The following is a 19,000-nucleotide window of genomic DNA, read 5'->3' on the forward strand; positions in this document are numbered from 1 at the left end:
ACCAACCCAATGTTGTCATGGAATCAAAGGTTCCGTGTCAAAAGGGAAAAACGCACAAAAAATTCCACGACAACCGTTTCCCTGTTCTGCATGACCAAGAACACAAACATAGTTTTCAGTTTGTGTTCCAGATCGTGCAGCAAAGGGAAATGAGCTTTTCTGTTTGTGTTCCCCATTACACAGCATGGGCCAATAATTGTTATGGAATTTTTGTCCCTTTCATCCTTTTGACATGGAACATTTGGTTCCATGACAACTTTGGAGTGAGGAAACCTTAGATGATTAAGTGACTATCTTTTTACACCAGATGATGGAACTTAAGTGTTCCAAAAACTGCTCTTGTACACAAGAAAACCTGTAGATTAAGCAACAGTTCCGCAGTTTCTTGATTTTTCGAAATGGACCACATAGTTTCGGCTGCCCCATAAGAACAACTCTCTGTACAATATTGTGATCTTCAATATATTCAGCATCTTCAAAATACATATGGAGAGCAAGTCACGACCCAAAGAAAATAAACAATACATATAAACAAAACACACGAACCTCTGCAACTCCAGCTACCCATTATGGTGCTCTTTATCCAGCAAATTCTAGGTTGGGAATGGTATAGTACTTCTCCAAGTCCGCGTTGATGGAGTTACCACCCCCATAGGCATTTTAAAGCTGCTGCCAAGCTCACCACTGGAGAGGAATCCATGTACCTTTCCTGCCTACATCTAGCGCATATCACATGGTCAAAACTGACATCATTAGTGAAGTGAATGCGGAAAACTACTTAGATATGATGGCCAGGCTGGCTGGCAAACTGGTCCCATTGTTAGTCTGCAACACTGATTTGATCTGGCATCAGCGTACCTCCCAGTGTCCCAAAAGCAGGTAATTTTAACTTGCTATTCACGAATGTTACACACATTAACAAGTCAAACAAACCAAAACAATGAAAAGGTCATCTACACATAATAAAACAATGCCACAAGTGTGAGAATAAAATGGACAAAACATATAACACAAAACCGAAAGAAAGGAAGAGCGGCTAAAAGTGGGCAGTCCGGCAAAAGGTGGATGACTGTCATTTGGGAGCCACAGCGACATGAGGTGGGTCCTCGGGACGAAGTAGGTAACCTGGCATTAGCCACAAATGTCCAATGCCGAGCCGGCAGAGGACAACTGATTCCCTGCAGACTTCCACACATTCATAATCTCCTTAATGACATGCAGTTTGTTGTGCATGCTGTTATGCCATTCTGTCTATCAAAACCGGAAAACCCTGCGGGAGCACGTGATATGGCCACCAGCTCTGCAGTGAAAACACTGCAGTCAACTGGCAAGGAGTGCTGCTCAAGTCCTCCATGAACATATGCGAAGCCTACGTGACCATCAGCCATTGAGCCCTTGGTGTAAACCACTTCAGAGCCCTGGAACACGTCAAGAATCGAGAGGAAGTGACATCAGAGAGTGACGAAGTTAACGGAGTCCTTGGCGCCATGCAAAAGGTCCAGACAAAGCTGCGGCCGAGGCGTACACCATGGAGGCATACATCAATGGACCGCAAGTAAAGGTGGCAAAGGGAAGGACTCCAGCTCGGAGAGAAGGGACCGCATGCGAACAGCAATCGTTAGCCCCGATCTGTGCTGCTGATGTGGGAGATGGACTGCCACAGGCAGGAAAAGAAGACAGTAATTCGGATACTCAGGGGATCTATGAATGCGTGCTGTGTAACTGGTGAGCAGTTGCGCACATCTGATCTGCAGTGGAGGGACACCAGCCTCCACCAGTACACTGGTCACCGGACTCGTCCTAAAAGCTCCTGTCACTAATCGAACCCCACAGTGGTGCACAGGGTCGAGTAAATGGAATGCTGAAGGCACTGCTGAACCATAAACCACACTCCCATAGTCAATTCGGGATTGGACAAGGGCTTTGTAGAGCTGCAGCAGTGTACAGCTATCTGCACCCCAATTGGTGTTGCTCAGCCAACGGAGGGCATTGAGGTGCTGCCAGCACTTCTGCTTAAGCTGACGAAGATGAGGGAGCAAAGTCAATCGAGCGTCGAAAACCAGTCCTAGGAACTGATATGTCTCCACTACAGTGAGTGGATCATCATTAAGGTATATGTAGAAATGCAATAAGTAGTGGGTATCACAATGGTTGTTTAATGTCCAGCGAAATTGTAAATACAGATCTCCTAATTGTCAAAGAATATAAACCTCAAAATAGTCATATTTGCTGTGTGATCAATGTATGAGTAGCCCCAATCATGTAGGTTTTCTGATGTCCCTCTCCCTGTTCCAATAATTCAGAAAAGTTAAGTTTAATTATTCATTAACCGAACAGATGCACAGAACATTACATTACATGAAATTCAAAGTGATACTTTATACTGATGGATAGAATCAGCAGCACTCGGTGTGTGTTTGCTGATAACACCATAGTATGCAGGTAAATGTCGTAGAAGGTTACAGGATGAGTTGGTCAAGTTTTTTTATGGGTGCTTGCTATAAATGTAGAAAAAGTTAAGGTAGTGCAGACGGACAGCATAAACAATCCTGCTATGTTTGAGTACACTGTCAGTGGTGTGCACAGTCATGCCGATTAAATATCTATGCTTAACATTGCAAAGTGATATGAAATGTAATGAGAATATAAGGACAGTAGCAGGAAAGGTGAATGGTTGACTTCGGCTTACTGGGAAAGTTTTGGGAAAGTGTCACTCATCTAAAAATGAGACTACATATAGAATGCCAGTGTGACCAAGTCTTGAATGTTTGGGATCCCCATCAGGTGTCAGTCAAAGGAAGGCACTGAAGCAATTCAGAAGCGTGCTGCTACATATGTTACTGACAGGTCTGATCAACACATAAGTGTTATGGAGATGTTTCGTGGACTCAAACGAGAATCCCTGGAAGGAAGATTGCATTCTTTTTGCAACACAATGTTGAGAAAGTTTAAACAGGAATTTGCAGTTGACTGCAGAATGATTCTACTGGCTCCAACTAACATCTCACATAACAACTGCAAAGAATAGATTACAGAAATTAGGGCTTGTAAGGAGGCATACAGACAGTCCTTTCCTTTGTTCCATTTGCACGCATTTTCATCAGCATTGTATGTGAAGCGGAACATTAATGACATGTGTGACTCTGGTGTACATGGTACCCTCTGCCACACACCGAGAATTTATGTATGTATGTAAGTATGTAGAATCAGTGAACAAAGATATCACATGAAATAATCAACAGCTTCTTTATAATATCAAATCATCTAAGGGAAGGCTACTAATGCGCAGTGTTTTTCAAGAAACACTAACTAATGAATACAATTACTGGTAAATTATCATCTGGCATTTTCATCAGCATCGTATGTGAAGTGGAACTTTAAAGTAAACAATGACTTGGGCGATATGTGACTTCTAATTCTTCACAATATGCATACCAAAAACTTCTGAAGAGAATTGCACTATTGATATAGCCTGGTAAAGATGTACTGTGCTACACAAGATCAATGATGTAGAGGTATTACAGGGTAGGTCATCCATGTCAAATACAAATTTAACGCTATGTTTCAAAAATAGCTCATGTCTGCTTTGGTATGAATGAGTTTACGGACTACTGACATTGCAGCTTTGGTGCTAATAAAAGAAAAAATTATCCTTGAATTGTCTTGTTTGAATCTGAATTTGATAAAACATGAATTAGTCTACAGAAAATTAAAATTATTTTACACCCTAAAAATATAATTTACCACCCAATTTAAAAGCTATATGTGGTGTCACCGCTAGACACCACACTTGCTAGGTGGTAACTTAAATCGGCCGCGGTCCTGTAGTACATGTCGGACCCGCGTGTCGCCACTGTGTAATCGCAATCCTAGCGCCACCACATGGCAGGTCACAATACACGGACTAGACCTCGCCCCAGTTGTACGGACGACATTGCTTGCGACCAGACCTACCAAGTCTTCCTCTCATTTGCCGAGAGACAGATCGAATAGCCTTCAGCTTAGTCCATAGCTACTACCTAGCAAGGCGCCATTTGTATCAGTGCTTATAGCTAACGAATATTCAAGAGAGATGTATTCCAAGGATTCATTAAAGTTAAGTATAAAAGAAGCTCCCTTCTTTTCTTTATAGTTTTCATCCAGTATCCTGTTTCAGACTTCACGCCCGTCTGCGTTAGTTTAGCGTGCACCTAGCTACCTCATTGTGTCTATGCTGTAGGAGCTAGACACAACACTATATATAGTAGATGGAGCTATTATACAAGCATAAAAATATATCTGGGCGCAAGTGTGATGTTGCACCCCCTGAAAACTTGGTTTTGGAATCCGACTGATCTGTTGTGTAGCCTGAGGTCTAGGATAGGTTAGAAGGCGATAACTGGTTGTGTGTGAGTCAGAGTCAATGAATTTAAATGTCAAATGAAGGTTGTGGTAATAGACTGACCTAAGTGAAGTAACCTAATGTTTACGTTCACACCAAATTTAACACACTTTGCCATATTAAATACATTTTTCCTCTAAGCACTAAAACTGCAAAGTCATTGTTTTCACAAAATACAGTGGAACATCATCTAAGAAAGATAAGACTGTCTTCATGACAAAACTTAATTTTGGATGCCAAAGTGCTTCACTAGGTAACAGTTCTGTAACCAAGGTGCCACTCAGCACTGGGCACATACGCAATTCAGTATCAAAGGTGAAAAAAGCAATAAGTGACCGAAAATGTCCCAGGACCTATGGATTTGTAGTCTGACACTTATCCAACATATTACTGAGCCACACAAAGTTTATTTACATGTATAAAAAGAACAAACAGCAGTGGGTACAATAATGCACCCAACAAGTCTACTCACTGAACATTGTTTCCAACTGCAAGATAATGAAAGAAGAGGCAGTGGGTAGATTAATTCAAGGATGATGCAGAAAGGTGCAGGTGTGACATCAGCTGTAGCTTTTTTTAAAGAAACCACCAATAAATACATCTTAAGCCATTTAGAAACACCATGGGAAACCAAAACTTGGATGGTCCATGAAAACAAAGTTGACACTTGGAATGGTGGCTGATTGAGGCAACCATAAATGGCAAATGCCTCTACAGTTGGTCCCATATGCCACAGAGTCAAGTGTTAACTTAGTTTGTGTGGACAATATGATTTACTGCCATACATATTACATGCTGAAACTTCCTAGCAGATTAAAACTGTGTGCCCGATCGAGACTCGAACTCGGGACCTTTGCCTTTCCCGGGCAAGTGCTCTACCATCTGAGCTACCGAAGCACGACTCACGCCCGGCCCTCACAGCTTTACTTCTGCCAGTATCTCGTCTCCTACCTTCCAAACTTTACAGAAGCTCTCCTGCGATCCTTGCAGAACTAGCACTCCTGACAGAAAGGATATTGTGGAGACATGGCTTGGCCACAGCCTGGGGGATGTTTCCAGAATGAGATTTTCACTCTGCAGCGGAGTGTGCGCTGATATGAAACTTCCTGGCAGATTAAAACTGTGTTCGCAGGAGAGCTTCTGTAAAGTTTGGAAGGTAGGAGATGAGACACTGGCAGAAGTAAAGCTGTGAGGGCGCGGCGTGAGTCGTGCTTCGGTAGCTCAGATAGTAGAGCACTTGCCCGCGAAAGGCAAAGGTCCCGAGTTCGAGTCTCGGTCGGGCACACAGTTTTAATCTGCCAGGAAGTTTCATATCAGCGCACACTCCGCTGCAGAGTGAAAATCTCATTCTATATTACATGCTGTCACAGTATTTTTCAACAGTATATTGCATGATATAGTAAGGGTAAAAGCATCCTAAACATAACTGCATTTATATATAATGAAAAAAAAAAATCTTTTATTACATATGTGACTGAACAGATAAAATTGTAACTTACGGCATACAACTTTATTTGCAGTCTGTGTAACATGCGCAACAAAACGTATTATGCGATTTATTATTTATTTGCCCATAGACCATTTGGTACAACAGCATCAGACATGAGAGCACACAAAACACACACACACACACACACACACACACACACACACACACACACACACACACACACACAAAAAACATTGACAAAATTGGATACGATAAGACTGTGATAGTACAGGATGAGTACAAGATTAGTAATGTATAGTTATGTATGTACTAATGATGCCTTAGCCAGCACACCACAACTGTTTGGAAACATATAAATCAATTCAGTTTCTGCAATTATGTGACATTTCAACAGCTTCCAGTTTTTTCTTGTCTGAATTGTTTATCGCCCACTTTTCACTTCCATACTACACGACACGCCTGACAGAGGCTTTAACAAAAAGTTCCAAACACTCACTTTTATATTACATTCTCATCGTAATGAAACAACCATCTAACAAAAGTTTGGTTTGAAAACCACGATGCCCTACTAATTTTGCTTCCATCCAATATGTGCACAGTCTAACCATCAGTTCGCCACATTACCAGAAAATTCGTGGTACAAACTGGGGTCGAATACTAACGTTCAGGATATGTGGCTGGACACTTTTATCAATGCAGATAAGAAATCACTTCCACTCAAAAGATACATGCACAAAATAATGCTTTAAGTGGCGGTGTCGAGTAGTGTTACACACCTAAACGCTCTTTATCCAAAACCCCTACAAACAGGCTGTACAAAACCTGAATATTATATCATGAATTTTAGGAACACTAGTCTGAATAATTCCAATAGTACTCATACTCCTGCCAAGCGAAAACGCTTCATATTTAATGGTCAGCGATTATTATATTAATTTGTTCTTACGTAAATAAACACTCTTAAATCCGAACATACGCAACTATTGAAAATTCACAACAAACATTTTACACTCACCCGACAACTCTGACAACCTCCGTACCAGAGTTGATATCAAAAAATGTACACGAATCCAAAGATGATTGTACTATCGAAATGCAATACCAATGTTGGAAAACGTGACATCAACTTCAAAAATATTTTGAGATTATGTATGAAAAGGAAAATAAAGGCAAACTTACCACAGTTGTCACTCTTACGCTTACATCTGTGGCCAACTCAAGACCTTTTTTCTAAATTGCACTGGATATGTCTCCATTCAGCGGAGTCCAAATTTTCTAATATCTGTGACCGCACAGTAGTTCCCACCGGAACCTCGTAAAAGCTGGTACATTTTACCGGCTTCCTTCTCTGTCTCCCGAGTTCCTCGTGGACGTCGTATGGTTATTTGTACTGTTCTGTATATTTTCTCCCTATTTTCCAAAGCAATGGCAGCAAACAAGGAACGTACATTTATTATGGTGAAACCAGATGGTGTTCAACGAAATCTTGTTGGTGAAATAATAAAACGATTTGAAGCTAAAGGTTTTAAACTAGTAGCGATGAAGTTTGTATTGGTAAGTTACTATGATAGTTACTAAAAACAAATTTTACTCGTATACGTATGTTACATTGATCAAATTTCTATTCGTAGCCGTCGGAAGACCTGCTAAAGAAACATTATGCTGAACACATTGGGAGACCTTTCTTTGCTGGACTGGTAAAATACATGTCTTCTGGCCCAGTTGTAGCAATGGTAAGTAAAAACTTTAATCTAATGGATCCCAAGAATACAAGTATATGGAATTTTAAATAGCGATGTGTTAAATATGTGGTGTATCAGAAAATACCACGTGGCGTTAAATTTTTGCGACTTCTGTCAAGAACGTTTCGGGTTTCACTTGTGCTATCATCAGCACTTCAACAGTTTGTGAATGCTGAACCAATGCAGACTCTCTGAATAAATAATAGGTTTTTTCCCTTTGCTGACCAGCTCTAGATCAGTGCGCAGAACTATGGAAAAATTTGACTACAAAAATTTAATAACATGGCTTCCTAATACCCTGTGAGGAAAGACCTGCCTAATTATCGATGTTCGTGACTGTAAGGTTTCGTTCGTTTCTCTGAAAGTACGTACCATTGCAACACACATTTGACAGCGTTAATGACAGATATTGACTGGTTACCAGTTTGTCTGGGGGATGTAGACTGCCATTCCATAGAACAGTTCCGAAACCGTAGTTTCCGTTGATTCACCACAACCATCTCATTTTCCTCAATTCAGGACTGCCGCACAGTCGTTCCCCTTCAGCCGAAAGGGCAAGTACATCATTTGAAAGGATTCTCATATGGACAAGACATTGAGTACACTTGCCTCTGTTGTGGAATGGGCTACAGTGTATTACTCCCCCCTCCCCTTTCCCCATGAAATGTTGATCTATAGTGCCTGATGTCTTCATTCACAGCAGATTTAGGGCCGAACTTGTTTTAAAAACTAAAATTGCAATGTAAATTTAAAAAAAATATTAGGTAATAAGTTTGATGGATATTACTGTCACATGTCGTACACAAGTTAAGAAAAATGCAATATGGTACCCTTCTACCTTTGTTGCAGTCTACCATTACTAATTGATAACTCATCGTTCACTCCTTAATATACACATCCTTCTCCTCTAAAATACCTGCCTTCAAAACACGCACTGGACACCCTCTGCTTTGCGGTTGGAATGCGCACTGTTGTAACAAGATGCACTCACTATATATATAAATCATTCCCTTATTTTATAAATTTTATTCAGCTGTAAGCACAGCTAGATGACTGGTAAGATATATTAAAATCAACCGGTTATCACTTACTTCTCGAATGTAGCATGTGTATTTGTATACTGAAGCTATTCTGGGCCTTAAAATAAACATACAATACATGTTAGTGTAGCTGTGCATCGAAAGTATGACTTTAATTGATAAAAGTATTAGGACATTTTAGTGCTTTCATTGGGGTCAAACCTCAGATATGTGCCGTGGTTGGAAGAAGTGCTGTAAATGACACAAATTAATTTTCTTGAAGCCACATTGACATATAAATCTGCTCAAATCACAACACCATGAAATTGTTGAGTGGATGATATGGCAAAGAGAACAATTAGACATCAGATTAAGGAACATAAAGAACTGGAACTAAAAATCTACAATGCTAAAATCAAACATGCTCTTTGCATGGCATGCAACATGTAGCCTTGGTGTGGAGAGAAAACAAACTTGTGCATATAAAAAGTGTGTTGCTAAAGCTTGAGTAAATTGAAGCTACATCTCACTATAAATTTTATGTTGTGCCTAATTTGCTTTTTCCGCAATTCCCTGTGTTTTTAAAATCTGAAGCAGTATAAAGTGAGGTAGAACTAAAATACATGCCCATGTTTTTGAAGGGTAGCTCTTATTTCACATTAGCTAATATTCTGGTAAATGGAAGTGAAGGTGAATCTTTCATGCAAGAGCAGTAGTGCAAAAAATCCTCAGTGTACAGGGGAATCTAACGTATCAACATCTTTACTTCTTACAATTATTAGGCTATCCGAATTACGACATTAATTTGCTGTTTGATCTTATGGTATGACAAGGATGGGGGTCTAGAAATAGTTTATAATGTTTTCTATTGAGTTGTTCCTGCATTCTATTCAGGGAAACAATGAGTTTTCAGTCTGTGTCTGGTTGGGTGTTTGAACATCATTTGTCCCAAATGCTGAGTTAGCAAAAAAAAAAAAAAAAAAGGAACAGGAATGGTGTTAAGTCACATTTATGCACAAAACATGTGAAGCCCTGACACCACTTCATTACTCCGATTCGTCTTGACGTGTTAGTACAAAAGAAAACTATCTGCAACAGAGGAAACTAAAAACTATAGCTGATACATTTTTGTGTAAAGTTGCACAGCAGAGACAGTTCCCCTGCCATTGGATAAAAACTTGGTAATTTCACAATTGATCAGTATTTCTGTGAGCTGATATTCACTTAAATTGTAAAAACCTTTTTGAAACAAATTTTAAGTTCTTGTTCACTCTACAAGCAGGGACACTGTTGTGGGTATTGTAGCCTGAATTCTCAGGCATGCAATAGACTAGCTAGAATCTGCTATTTTTTAACTTGTTTAGCAAGGATTTTCTTTCTTTTTACTGTGAAACAACAAATGAGCTCTGAAGTAGTAAAACTACTACTAAAAAACGTGTGGGAGTAAAGGGAGGGATAAGTGCAACAAAGAACTGTACTGTGGCTTGTATATTTTCCATTTCATTGATCTGATATTTTCAGCATGTCCCACACAATTTTAAATGGTGGTATTCACATTTGATGAAATGTTTATGAATGTTTGAAGGTAACCTCTCTTGATGCTCACTTGGGTGGGTTATGGTAGCAGAGTTAATGCTTTTGTATCTTAATCTTCAACTGTGTTTTGTGTAAAGATTGTAGGTAGAGTAATATTTTTTATTGGTGTGCTCCCACAATAATTGCAAGATTAACAGGATAGGGTGTGTTGAAAATAACAATTGTGGAAATTGTGAGGAGCAATGTTGCATCATTGTACAAGGTCTAGGTTAGGTTGTAAGGTCATACTTGCACACTGCCTTTGTACATGTACACACCATTAGCTTGTTTGTAAATGAAGAGTTGTAATCCTGTCACATGTATTGACTGTTCAAACATAATCTTTAAACTAAAAGTACTTTTAAATGTTTCACAGGTCTGGGAAGGATTGAATGTTGTCAAGACAGGGCGTTTCATGATGGGTACAACTAATCCGGCTGATTCAGCACCAGGTACCATTAGGGGTGACTTCTGCATTCAAGTGGGAAGGTAAATTATACAAAGAGAACAATGTGGTACATAACACCTAATTAAACTATGTAGTGGTGATTATACCATGCTGAACGTGGATCTGATTTTGTTCTTTCTGCAGGAACATCATACACGGTTCAGATTCGGTGGAGTCAGCCCAGAAGGAAATAGGCCTTTGGTTTGAGTCAAAGGAATTGGTTGCTTGGCAGCCAGCAACTCAGGCATGGATCTATGAAGACTAATTGAATCTTATATACTGTGTACATTCCAGTTACACAAAATGCACCATTTATGTGATAATAATAAATTTTTCAAAAAAAGTGTAATAATGCATTTATAATATTGTGTAGATTACCCCCCCCCCCAAATCTGCTTCAAATTGCCCAAGTAAATTATTTTAACTCGAGAATCTATAAATACAGGCTCACAATTAGTCTGTAATTACTAGTTGCTCTGTAAGAGTATTGGTGTAAAGGATAAAGGTATCTTCACAAGAACCAAAGGAACATCTCTGGATGTAACAGTATCTGCCTTCACCAACATTGCCAAGTACATTCATTCGTATCTACAAATAAACAAGAATGTTGCACTTGTTTCAAGCACTGAAAACTTGATAGGTTGGGAAAAAGTTAGTTTAACGTGAACGGAAATAACACTTCTATTTCATGCTTCATGGAGGATAGTTCATACCATTTAGTAATCTTTCACTAGGACATGGAGTGAATTATAGGTGGAGAAACGAGTGTTTGGTGACATTGGAATTTGTCAATGAATTTCTGTGTCCTTTGATTCTCATGAATGTAAATACTTGTTCCCAATGATTCAAAGGACTGGGTGTCTGATAATAGGCTCTAGACACATTTATGTGGAATAGCCCAACATGTTATGGGAAACTCCCCACTGCACCCCCATTCCCAGATTTAGTGGTGAGAGCCCAGTAGACAGCTCATCAAAAACCGAACACAGGTGAAGCATTAAAACAGGAAGATTATGTACTGGACTGGAAAAAAAGGGAGTCAAAGAACAAAGTGCGATATAGAGCAGCTGGGAACAGAAATGGTTAGTGTTGGGTTAGCACACAGGTGTGCCGGGTTCAAATCACTATCGTGCAAATTTTCTTTTTGCTTTATTCAAATTTGCGTCTGTCGTTTTGTAACACCTATGAGTTGACTCTGCACAACTACTCTATTAGGAGCCGAAAGGAAGTGGCTTTTGTATGCGAAATGCAAATGTTTAAAGCCAAGGCAAGAAGTGCACCGAATCCTCCACTGGAAAACATGTCTGGTGTCATACATGACATTGACTGCACATGTGTCAATGAGATAGTAGCATCTTATTGTCTCACACACACCTAAACTGCACAACTGGTGAGTGGGTGGGATATGCCTCCTCACCCAGTAGAAGTGTTCATGTGAATGTGATCACTCCGAAGGAAATGATGATTACATAATAGTTTGTCACATAAGCTGCAACAAATTAATGCAACAGTTCCTCAATCACACAGTTTCTGTGCTCTGTCAGAATGTGTTTCTAACTTTTTAAGTTGTTTTGAAAGTATTGACTCTTGAACTCTTGTGACATAGTTCACGTGTGTTGTTTTCATTTCTGTGAGAAGCCTGTGGTACCTTGTTTGCTGTCTCTATTCATCACATTTACTTATGACTGTAGTGTATTCTTACCACATGGCTCATTCTGTAACCAATATATAACATGACAACTGCCAAGACTACATGAAGAGAATACACATTTCAAGGACTGGATGGACAGTTCATAATGTTATAGCGGGAGGGGGGAATAATAGTATTAAAGCGTGTTGAACTCGGCTTGGCAGTCCAACACCATGACCACTTACCCATGATGCTTTTGCTATTTGTGGTGCTGCTTCTCCTTGGGCTGTTCGCTGTTTCTAATCCCCCCCCTCCTCCTGTCCTCCATAGTTCAGTACACCACCTTCCTATTTTCACACTTGATTCGTGTTTGGTTTTGACGGGCTATCCACTGGGCCCTCTTATCACTATATCAGTAGTTTCCCTTGTGAGGTGTGGTCTTATATTCATAGCAATAAATGAAATACTTGCATTGCATATTGTTGGCAATAAATAGGGAATTGTGGGTCTGAACATTTAGAGAATGTCCCAGAAATAGGGCAATGTTTCAGGTACTTTAGTATTTGAAGCTGAAATACAGTGGACATGGGTCCCTATTTGAAGATGATGAAATATTTAAAGAGAAGCAACAGCTAGTTTACCTTTATTGCAGGTATAATTGACTCTTGTTAATTTTCTGTGGATGATATTTGTTCTTTTGTTAGGGGATAATACCTTTGTCACTAAGTTTGGTATGCATTGGATCTTTTTTTTTTTTTTTTCCCTGTTAGCATTATGTCATTAGCCACCTCTCTGCCCATCTAGGCTTACACAAACTTGAAATGTATTCAGATACAGTTTTTTGTATTAAGATGAGAAATCTCTATTAAGAATGTGTCTTGCAGTTAAGATGTCATAGTACTTATTTTTACACTGGAAGCACATAGTTAAAAATAGAACATCCCTCCAAGTAAAGCTAAGCTTTGGTTATGGGTGCATATTTTTGATGTGCAAGCATCAGTTTTTTTTCTTTTTTGTAGTTCCTGTGAGAACCAAACACTGCATAGAAGTGCCACTGTAAACAGATGTCTTCTTCTGTGTAGGTACTGATCAAAAGGATATAAGAATAGTCTATGAGTTTGTGTCTCTGCTGCTGATATTTGGATCCAGACCTCTTGCAGAGTTGTCACTTCGCCTTTAATTTGCAATGAGACTGATTTTTACTGAAAGATCTTCCACTAATCTACAACATGTAAATCAGAAGGCTGGAGTTTTGTATAGGAACCACAATATACAATTTGTGGCACTGTCCACATTTATCCTCAAGCCATGTAGTGTGTTGGAGGGGTACTTCAGCTGCAAGTTTCCAAACTAAACCCACGTTTACCACACTCCTGGTAGTTTGCTTTCAGTATACTGATACAGCTTGGCCATTATAGCTTCGATGACATTCAAGGTCCAACTTAAGTCATTTCCAAAGAAACAATGACTCACGTCTGTAGTTTGTAGATGGCATTACGGTTTGGGCTGCAACTACGTTGGTCAGTGGTTGCCAAACATTGTGTCTTAGCCAATATTGACACTATTGGGTGTCATGAAAATAACATATTGCAACTAAATGCATTTTCCTGAAGAATGACATAGTTACTCGTCTTCTGTACCTAGGAGGGTACTGTGGCCAGTGCCATATTGCAACTGGATCCCACGTTTGTTTTTCTTGTTTGGGGGCATATTGTCTAGTTGTCTTCATGCCATAGTATGTGAAAGATTAACATGCAGCTGCAGCAGACTGTTTACAGTTGGCACTTTCTACTGGGCCAAATAGAGTAACTTCATTCAAAACTGTCACAAAGGGATAGAACTTTCATTGGGGGTGAACACCTCGGCCAATTTTCCCTTTGGATTCCGTGTCAGCATTAGTGATACACAGGATAAATCATCAAACTAAAGTAAACAAGGAACTACATCTGTAGACCAGAGGAAGTTGTTTAAACTTTTCCTGACCTGGCCATTTTACCACACCTTCCCCTATTGAACTTACTATTGACTGGAACCCTGTAAATTGGTATGTTACATTAATTAATAACAATAACTGCAATATGAGGAACCATCACAAATGTTTTGAATGGCAGTTTTTGCTATTGCACTGTGTTACAATAGCTTAATTTGATTGCATATTACTTGCTACAAAGATGTACCACATTTGAAAATGACAATCTCTACAATGTACATTCATGAATCCATGTTACTTCTGTTTGGCATTTATGCTATAGCAGCTGATCGGTGCTAGTTGTGAATGCTTGTAAGTTGTCCGCATCACCTCTTACTTCTATTAACCCTGCAGTGGCTGTGCTGCTAGCATACTGCTCCTGACATAAGTGGCAAAATTAGCTCAAGGCTGTATTCACCAGTGTCAGTTTTAATGAAGAACATCTTAAAATATTACTGTCCCTATAAGTACTTTTGTTATTGTGCAAGAAAATGACTCTTAAGCTCTAATGTTAGTCGACAGTTCTGAATTTGGCTGTTAGTTGCTTGATGCATATTATTATAGAATAAGATTAATAATCGGGGGCCACATGAATGCATGCTGCAGTTTGATGACTGCTGATTTAGGTGCTAGATGCAAAGTGAAAGTATAAGGGAAATAAATGGACAAAGTAGATTTGATACAGGCAAAAGTTGTTTTCCTTAAGATTGTTTTATTTGGTGTCAATGACCATACAGCAAAAACTGTTTGGTTCATTTTTGTAAGCCCCATCCTCAACTAAGCATTCGTACATGCCACGAAAAATAAAAAAATTGCAGTAACCTCAAGGACAAGGTCATTTCACTGACGAGAGAGGTGACAGGTACTTCATCACTGTAAGAGTGTATGGTGACAAAGGCCAAATGATATACGCTATGGTAAAGGGTGCCCAGTGTACCCCACTCTAGCGGCAAGGCAGGGATGTATTCTAGCATGCAAATGATCATAATGGTGCCGAATAGCATTCTGAAATAGACTATCCCGAGCATCTTGAGTCTTTTGTAACAGTTCAGCATGGTTCTTGCAGGCACTGGTGAGCTTTTCTGTTCTCACTTATTCGTGTTCCTTAAATGTTCAACTGGCAAGAGAGTTGATGCTCTCGCTGGCCGGGACAATTGTACACCACCTCAAGAGTATGTTGCATTGCAGCAGCTGTATGTGGATGTGCATTATCTTTCTGAAAAACAAATCGCCTTCCTGCCTAAGAAATTGGGTGACCTTTTTGTTGAGGAGAAATGCACTCTGGAATAAGCTGCTCACAAAGTCTACACCATAGTACGTCTATCATTTGCATACAGACAGAACTTACTCCCATCACTGAAAACTGTACCATTTCACTACACAGTGAACTCTCACGATAGAAAAGCCATGTTTTGTGGTGTTGTTGTGCCACTGGGAACCTGGCCAGAGGCACACGTGATCTTAATCCTGCTGCAAGCAGTCAATTCCCAATGGTCCCTGATAACAGAGCAGATGCAACAAGTGCTAGGATTTTGTTCCAGGAAGATGATCAGTTGGCTGCCACTGCCTGCACAATGTGTCAATCTTGATGAGACTTCTGTAGTAAGCGGACATTCAGAACCTGATCTACAGGCATGGGAATGTTCCATAGATAACTGCCAAAAGCAACAACACACCACATCACTGATACATTGTGCCCAACACATGCAGCAATTCGTCAGTATATCCATCCAGACCATTCAGGGCTGACAATGTGACCCAAATGGCTGATGCTGTTTAACAGGATTATATACATGTCAGTGAAGCATGGTTGTACCCGAGAATGAATGTTAGTGTTCATCTCTAAACTCTGCACAATGACTGCCTGCAGACTCAAAACAGACACGCCGACGACCATGACAGATGAGTAACTGATACTAACACCCCTCATTATGTACCCTGGTGCAACTGAACTGTCCTGAAGGGTGTAGCACTCGGCTGTTTAAGGCTGCCCATCTACTATGCAACTTTGTTTTGTGTATTTAGCAACCGCGACAAATGTGGCAAGTTAATATGCAACTTAACATAATTGCATTGTTCCTCTAGTTAAGTTCTTAATGCTACATTGCTTTGCAAGGTAGCACAACACTTATTGAGCTTCTTGAGAATTAGCCTCATTTTCTTGAGACTATGTAGCAAGACAAATTTTTATGCCTAGTAGTCACTGCAATGTGTGCCTCAGTATTGTAACTACACACTTAGTGGTGAGTAACACCCATAAGATGAGTGTTTACCCCCATACAAGAAATATAGTGAAGAACATTATTAAGAAGATTCAGAATGCAGCAGAATTTGAAGTACATCAGATTACTCTACCAATAGCTCAAATTTACTTTTTAAGCACAACACTGATTACCAGCAGAAAAACTAATTTTCCAAGATAACACCTCACTGGGAAAGCCTGAAGACCTACTTTGCGTAACATTCTGGTCCAAGTTCCAGAGTTGACGGTTGTGTTCGTGAAGTGTGCTTACTTCCCTGAATGAATAATGTGTTTTCTCTTTTTTCTGACAAAGGTTGTGGCCCACAGCTTTGTGTAAGTGTCTTTTAATTGTGCCTGTCTGCAACTTAATGTCATCTTTATGGTAAGCAGCAATTTATCTCTTCCTACAATGTTGCTAATAACCTTATTTTGATGTCTCAAACTGAATACAAAATGCTAAGAATATTAAGAATTGGGTAAGTTGTGCAATAGATAAACAAGCATGTGAATCGGCAAGTGTCACACTACTACTAAACAAACTGAAAAGACTAACAGTCCAATGTAGAGTTCTGTGACTGATTTTATCAATCTTGTGTGAAATAGAAATCAAAAAATCAATGAATTTGCCATGCAAAGTACTGCTCTGATATACGGAGTGTCTCTCCCAAGAGTCATTAAGTGCATTTTATCTGTGTTTCAGCAGATTTTTGCTTTCGTTGTCGCATTGTGTAGTTGGAGTCAGCCGAAACAGTGTTAGTCACATATTTCGTGCAACGATCAGTGCCAACAGAAAATGAGTTTGTTTCCTGTTACAAATAAAATTATTTTTAATGTGGTAATTTGCATGCCTATTCAATAGTGGTTTCAGATTAGTCTAGTTCGATGTTCGTCACATCAATATGTATTTAACAGGAACTGCAAAACCTGAATAATAATCAGTACTCCAGCAGTGACAGTACTGTCCTGGCTGCACTGACTGCTAATGCCAAGCATGCACTACTGACATAGTATTTTACTGTCCCTGTTAATAGAAACTAATAAAACAAATATCAGTTTAGACTAATTTGGAAGCACCCCAAAAAGGCATGTAAAATTCCAATTTTTTTTATAAGGGAAGCAGACACATTCTGTTGACACTGGGCATTGCATGAAAAATGTGTCAAGCATTAAATGTTTGGGCTGACTCCAGCTACGCAGTGCAAAAACAGAATTTCAAATATCTGCCGAAATACCAGAGAAAATGTGGCTGGTGACTCTCGGAATACACCTAGTATATTCATTCCAGACTGGAGTAATAAAAGGCTTTTCTTCCAGCTTGGAAAAAAAAATTATACATTAGTGTACCACCAACATAAAATCTAACGAAAATCAAGTGCAGAGCATATAGCAATCACATTTTTCATAGAAAACTGTCAAAATGAAATGTGGTAGATCAGTTTCATGACATTAATAAAGAAAAGGTAGCTAATTAACTATCAGCTGCAGTTTTGGACTGTAAGATATGAATCAATCTAACTACAGAAGACCTTACATATCACCAACTGACATTAAACTGACCTTTAACCTAGTGGAATTTAAGATTATTTTGAATGACATAACTTTCAGGCTGCCATATGATTACAAGTGAGAGAAACAAAATATGTAACAAAACTGTTAACAGAACATTTATTGTTACCATGGTATGCTACACTTAAAAATGCCACCATGGATCTGCATTAAACTGTAGTGTACATAATCTGTTCCTCATCGTGAATTTGTGAGAGGAGGACGTACAGCCTGTAAGCAATAGCCCCCCCCCTCTCTCTCTCTCTCTCTCTCTCAATTCATTTATGTGAAAAGCAGTATTCACTCACAAATTAAATATGCCAAAAACCATGAAAGAAAAAAGAATTTAAATTAGTTCTCAATGGAAATCCTTGTGTGTTGCTATCCTCACACATTTGTAATTTCTGTACCAGGCAGTGCAATGATATTGGAAGTTCATTTTTGAAACACTTTCCTCCATATGGGTTGACATTCCACTTTATTGAGGTACCTGCTGAACTGCTTTAGTTACTACTGTATTTATCATAATCAAAATATTCTTTTACAACAAAATTGTTATGGCCGTGATAAGCATTAATGTCTCAGTTGAAGGAGAAATAATATGATATGGTGGAAAGGGAGTGATCAACTTAAGAACTGTGATACACACAATACTAATAATCTACCTTGGGAACAGGAGGAGAGAGAAAATGTGAAAAAAATACTTAAATTTGTTTGTCAAATTTGAGCCTTAATAATTGTTTCTGTGTAGTTATGTATTAAAGCGTAAAATAAAGATGGTTGGGAAAGTAAGATTTGCAATATACCATCCATTTCTTAGTAGCAATGAATTTATAACTCGGATCTATTTTGAGAACTGTTGTCCAAAATATATTTGTCCTCTCATGTAAACAATGATAGGCCATGTGTGCATGTATACTCACAGTTAAGTTTTCTCTAGTGCAAGTGATATGCACTAACTTGAATTGCAATTGATTAGGTACTGTTGTCGGAGGACAA

At 39.2% G+C, this 19,000-nt stretch overlaps 2 protein-coding genes and 1 long non-coding RNA gene across 3 annotated transcripts in view; 2 read left to right on the forward strand and 1 right to left on the reverse strand.

Annotated features, from left to right (window-relative positions):
- The window catches only part of LOC126254716 (U3 small nucleolar RNA-associated protein 18 homolog), an 86,759-nt gene extending 79,867 nt beyond the window's left edge, over nucleotides 1–6,892 (reverse strand). The window contains exon 1 of the mRNA XM_049955334.1: nucleotides 6,847–6,892. The gene's annotated coding sequence lies outside the window, so the exon portion shown is untranslated. The remainder of the gene's footprint in view (nucleotides 1–6,846) is intronic.
- Nucleotides 6,893–7,128: 236 nt separating this feature from the next.
- Nucleotides 7,129–10,967, forward strand: LOC126254733 (nucleoside diphosphate kinase A). Its single transcript, XM_049955335.1, has 4 exons — nucleotides 7,129–7,385; nucleotides 7,463–7,564; nucleotides 10,544–10,656; nucleotides 10,760–10,967. The coding sequence occupies exons 1-4, from the start codon at nucleotides 7,209–7,211 to the stop codon at nucleotides 10,878–10,880; spliced, it is 513 nt and encodes a 170-aa protein (XP_049811292.1). The 5' UTR covers nucleotides 7,129–7,208; the 3' UTR covers nucleotides 10,881–10,967.
- Nucleotides 10,968–14,131: 3,164 nt separating this feature from the next.
- Nucleotides 14,132–19,000, forward strand: part of LOC126254749 (uncharacterized) — a 38,215-nt gene continuing 33,346 nt past the window's right edge. Inside the window, exon 1 of the long non-coding RNA XR_007546397.1 lies at nucleotides 14,132–14,289. This is a non-coding gene — a long non-coding RNA (uncharacterized LOC126254749). The remainder of the gene's footprint in view (nucleotides 14,290–19,000) is intronic.

The sequence above is a fragment of the Schistocerca nitens genome, chromosome 1 (genome assembly GCF_023898315.1).
Source record: "Schistocerca nitens isolate TAMUIC-IGC-003100 chromosome 1, iqSchNite1.1, whole genome shotgun sequence".
Lineage (NCBI taxonomy): Eukaryota > Metazoa > Arthropoda > Insecta > Orthoptera > Acrididae > Schistocerca > Schistocerca nitens.

Coding starts and splice junctions, on each gene's coding strand:
- LOC126254733 (XM_049955335.1), top strand. CDS start 7,209: ATGGTTATTTGTACTGTTCTGTATATTTTCTCCCTATTTTCCAAAGCA. Junction 7,565..10,543: donor CTGGCCCAGTTGTAGCAATG/GTAAGTAAAAAC, acceptor AATGTTTCACAG/GTCTGGGAAGGATTGAATGT. Junction 10,657..10,759: donor TTCTGCATTCAAGTGGGAAG/GTAAATTATACA, acceptor TTCTTTCTGCAG/GAACATCATACACGGTTCAG.